General features: G+C 49.4%; 1 protein-coding gene across 1 annotated transcript in view; it reads right to left on the minus strand.

The window, feature by feature from the left end:
* The window catches only part of SELENOO (selenoprotein O), a gene marked incomplete at its 5' end in the record, with an annotated part of 18847 nt that extends 14851 nt beyond the window's left edge, over positions 1-3996 (minus strand). Inside the window, 1 exon segment of the mRNA XM_014591240.1 lies at positions 3849-3996. Coding sequence (XP_014446726.1) covers positions 3849-3996 — 148 coding nt within the window.

Below are 3996 nucleotides of genomic sequence, written 5' to 3' on the forward strand. Positions count from 1 at the left end.
ACGTGCCCTGTAGCCAAAACCTCTAAAAAAAAAAAAAATTCATAAGATTTAAAATTTTCCATTAAGTCCAACTTATCATTTTTTTTGTTACCAGTATGTTTAGTGTTATATCCAAGAAATCACTGTCAAATCTAAACGAGTTTTAGTTTTAGCTTCTACATTTAGTGTTTGACCCATTTTTAATTTGTGCATGTGGTCTGAGGTAAGAGTCCACCTTTGTTCTTTTACGTGTGGACATCTGGTTTTCCCAGTGCCATCTACTGAAGACTGCCCTTTCTCCATTGAATGGCCTTAGTACACCAGTCAAAGTGATCTGGCCATCTCTGCAAGGGTTTATGTCTAGGCTCTCTATTCTCTTCCATTGGTCTATATGCCATACTGTTGGGTTTCTGTGTGTGTGTGTGTGTTTTATTTTGGAGAGATTTTCGTTATAGGGCACATGTGCTTGCCAGACAGAGAGAGAGAGACAGAGAGACAGAAAGTGAGAAATCACCCCCCAGGGTGGATGGCCATGCTGCAATCCCTTCTCCTCCATTCCCCTCTTGGGATCTTGGGCATGCACACACATGCGCCCAGCGTGAGTTTAAGCCACCGGGTCCGGGATGCCAGGGACTCTAGGATACACAGCAGGGAAGGGGATTGGGTGGCCATAGGGCATGTGTGTTTGCTGGAGAGAAACAGAGAGAAGGAAAATGAGAAATGAGCCCCACCCAGGGCAGATGGCCACACCATAGTCCCTTTCTAGTCTCCTGTTGGGGTTCTGGGCACACATACATAGGTGCCTGGCATATTTTCCAAGTCACTCTGGGTCTGGGACACAAACCATGGAGTTAGATGAGTAGGATCCAGAACCTTAACCACCATGCCACCTGTTGACCCCGGGCCCCTTTTTCTTTTCTTTCTTTATTTTTGAGAGATTTTTGCTAGAGGATGCATGCGCTCACCAGAGAAACAGAAAGTGAGAAATCTTTGTTTGTTTGGAGAGGTTTTTTGCTATATAGGGTGTGTGCGCTTGACAGAGAGACAGAAAGCAAGAAATCATCCCCCCAGGGGGGGATGGCCACACTGCAATCCCTTCTCCTCCATTCTCTTCTCGGGACCTTGGGCATGCACACAGATGCACCCAGCATGAGTTTTAAGTGCCCAGTATGAGTTTAAGCCAACAGGTCCAAGACTTGAACCGTGGTTAACTACATGGGAGTTCAGCAACATAGCCATTACGCCAACTGCTGGTCCCCAGAAAGTGAGGAATGGCCGTGTTACAATCCCTTCTCCTCCATTCTCCTCTTGGGATTTTGGGCATGCACGCAGATGCACCCAGCATTAGTTCTAAGCTGCTGGGTTCAGGATGCAAACCACAGTCAACTATATGGGAGTCCAGAGACGTAACTGCTATGCTATCTCCTGGTCCCAGTCCCACCTCCCACCTCCTTTTTATTTTTTATATTTATTTTTTTAATTTTTATTTTTTGGAGAGGTTTTTTTTCACCTTAGGGCGTGTGCGCTCGCCAGACAGACAGAGAGAGACATAGAGACAGAAAACGAGGAATCACCCCCCAGGGGGGATGGTCACGCCACAATCCCTTCTCCTCCATTCTCCTCTCGGGATCTTGGGCATGCACGCACATGCGCTCGGCGTGATTTTAAGCCACCGGGTCCGGGACGCGAACCGCGGTCGACTATGTGGGAGTCCAGCAATATAGCCATTACGCTAACTGCTGGTTCCCACCTCCTTTTTAAAGAGAAAAATACTCTAGCAGAGCTCAGGTCTGGAAATAGTGACATAAAAATTTATGTCTTCAAATGTAATAACTTCCAACAAATTACTCTCAAAAAGGTCTTTTTAAGTTATAATTTATATATATAAAAAAAAGTAACAGAACCAGCAGTTAGCATAATGGCTATGTCGCTGGACTCCCACGTAGTCGACTGCGGTTCGCGACCCGGACCCGGTGGCTTAAAATTCACGCCGGGCGCGTGTGCGTGCGTGCCCAAGATCCCAGGAGGAGAATGGAGAAGGGACTGCGGCGTGGCCATCCCCCCTGGGGGGGGGATTTCTTGCTTTCTGTTTCTATGTCTCTGTCTGGCGAGCACACGGGGCCCTATAACGAAAACCTCTCAAAAAAAAAAAAAAAGTAACAGGTATACGGATGAAAAGTTAAGTGTTGATGATAATGTACATGGTAATATCTTTAACTTGACTGATATGTACTGCATTCATGCTGGGCAAAACCATCTTGTACATTGTAAAGATGAATAGTCAGGGGGGTCAGCAGCGTGGTGGTTAAGGCGCTGGATTCTCCCACATGGTTGACCACAGTTTGAGCCCTGAACCTGGAGCCTTGCTTTCTTACTTCCCCTCCCCTGTCAAATTAAAATAAATGAGTGGCCAGCAGAAGGCATGGTGGTTAAGGCACTGGACTCCCACATGGCTGATAGTGGTTCAAGTCTCAGATCCGATAACTTGCTTTCTCACTTTTTCTCTGTCTCACTCTGGTCAAAATAAAAAATAATAATGATGATGAATAAAATAAAATAATTCTTAAAAAAAGATGTATAGTCAGTACATTTTAAAAGTGTAAAAAAATAACAAAATTATAACCACAAATGAGGCTGGCAGGTGGCGTGGTGGTTAAAGGCACTGGATTCCCACATGGCTGACCATGGTTTGAGTTCTGGACCTGGCAGCTTGCTTTCTTACTTTCCTCTTCTCTGTCTCTCCCTCTCTGTGCAAATTAAAAAACAAAACAAAACAAAAATGGAATTCAATAAATAATTCTTAAAAAAAAATTATAACCACAAAAAAACATAGTCTAAAGAAGGTCAAAGTAGGAGCAGGCCCTGGCTGACATCTACATTCACTTCAGGGGTCTGTGGCCACTGGTGCAGGCTGCTGGAGGTGAGTAGTGGGTGGTGGTCCCAAGCTGAGGTCAGCGAACTTTTCAGAGACAGAATTGAGAATGTTTGGAGACTGGAGGAAAGAATCAGTTACCCCAAGGATCTCGACCAGCTGCTGGAAGGCGATTTCAGCACAGGGAGCAGGCCAGCCAGACACGTGGATTTGCTATTTTGGTGTTTGGTGCCAACTTGCACGTACCACGCCATTTAACAGACACCGAGAGAACATGGACTAAGTACGTGAACTGTTCATGGAAAAGAGCAGAACAGAGCCAAGTCCGCATGACCTCGGGAAGTGGGAGAGTGTGCAGGCCTGGCTGTAGACCCCTGGGCGCAGGCCCTGTCATGGACTACCCTGTGCCCCTGTGCAAGAATCTAAGCACAGCTCCCTCACCCTAAGGTGGGAAAAAGCTGGTCCATGAGAATGTCTGCAGAGAGGATGGATCCAAAGTGCTGCTCAGGAGGCCTCAGTGAAGGCCCAGACAGCAGAGGCCAAGCATGTCCACTAGGTTTATGCTGTCTGTGGGGCAGTGGGAGAGGCGGCCCCTCACCCAACCTCCGAACTCTGGGAATCCCAGTAAACACCAGTGTCACCCCTACACACACACACACACACACACACACACACACACACACACGGAGCGCAGAGGGGGGAGAGGCACGGCCTAGCACGCTGGCCCCCTGGCAAAGCACCCCACCCCCGTAGGGCTTCTCTGCTTTCACACCAGCTGTGCCCTTCTTCCCGACAACCATGTTCCAGGCCCCTGGGCCAAACTCTCCCAGGCTGACACACAGCTAGCCACAGCTGGGGATGGACGACGCATACCACCGGCTAGTGCCCCAGCGCCAGCCAGAGCCCAGCCCGCGCGCATGCTCTCGGAGAGGGCCCCCCCCCCCGACATCAGCCGTCCATTCCGACAAGGGCGAGGACCGCACCCTGGCTGGCCCACCTGGAGAAGGGCGTGGGGCCAGCGCCCTTGAGCTGCAGCTCCCAGCGCTCGCCGGCGGCCGTGCACACCTCGCCCAGGTACATGGCGGCGCCGTCGCCCAGCTGTCCGGCAAACTGGCCAAACTGGTGGCCGCAGTAGCAGTGCGCGG

Source organism: Tupaia chinensis, unplaced genomic scaffold (assembly GCF_000334495.1).
Source record: "Tupaia chinensis unplaced genomic scaffold, TupChi_1.0 Scaffold000548_1, whole genome shotgun sequence".
Classification (NCBI taxonomy): domain Eukaryota; kingdom Metazoa; phylum Chordata; class Mammalia; order Scandentia; family Tupaiidae; genus Tupaia; species Tupaia belangeri.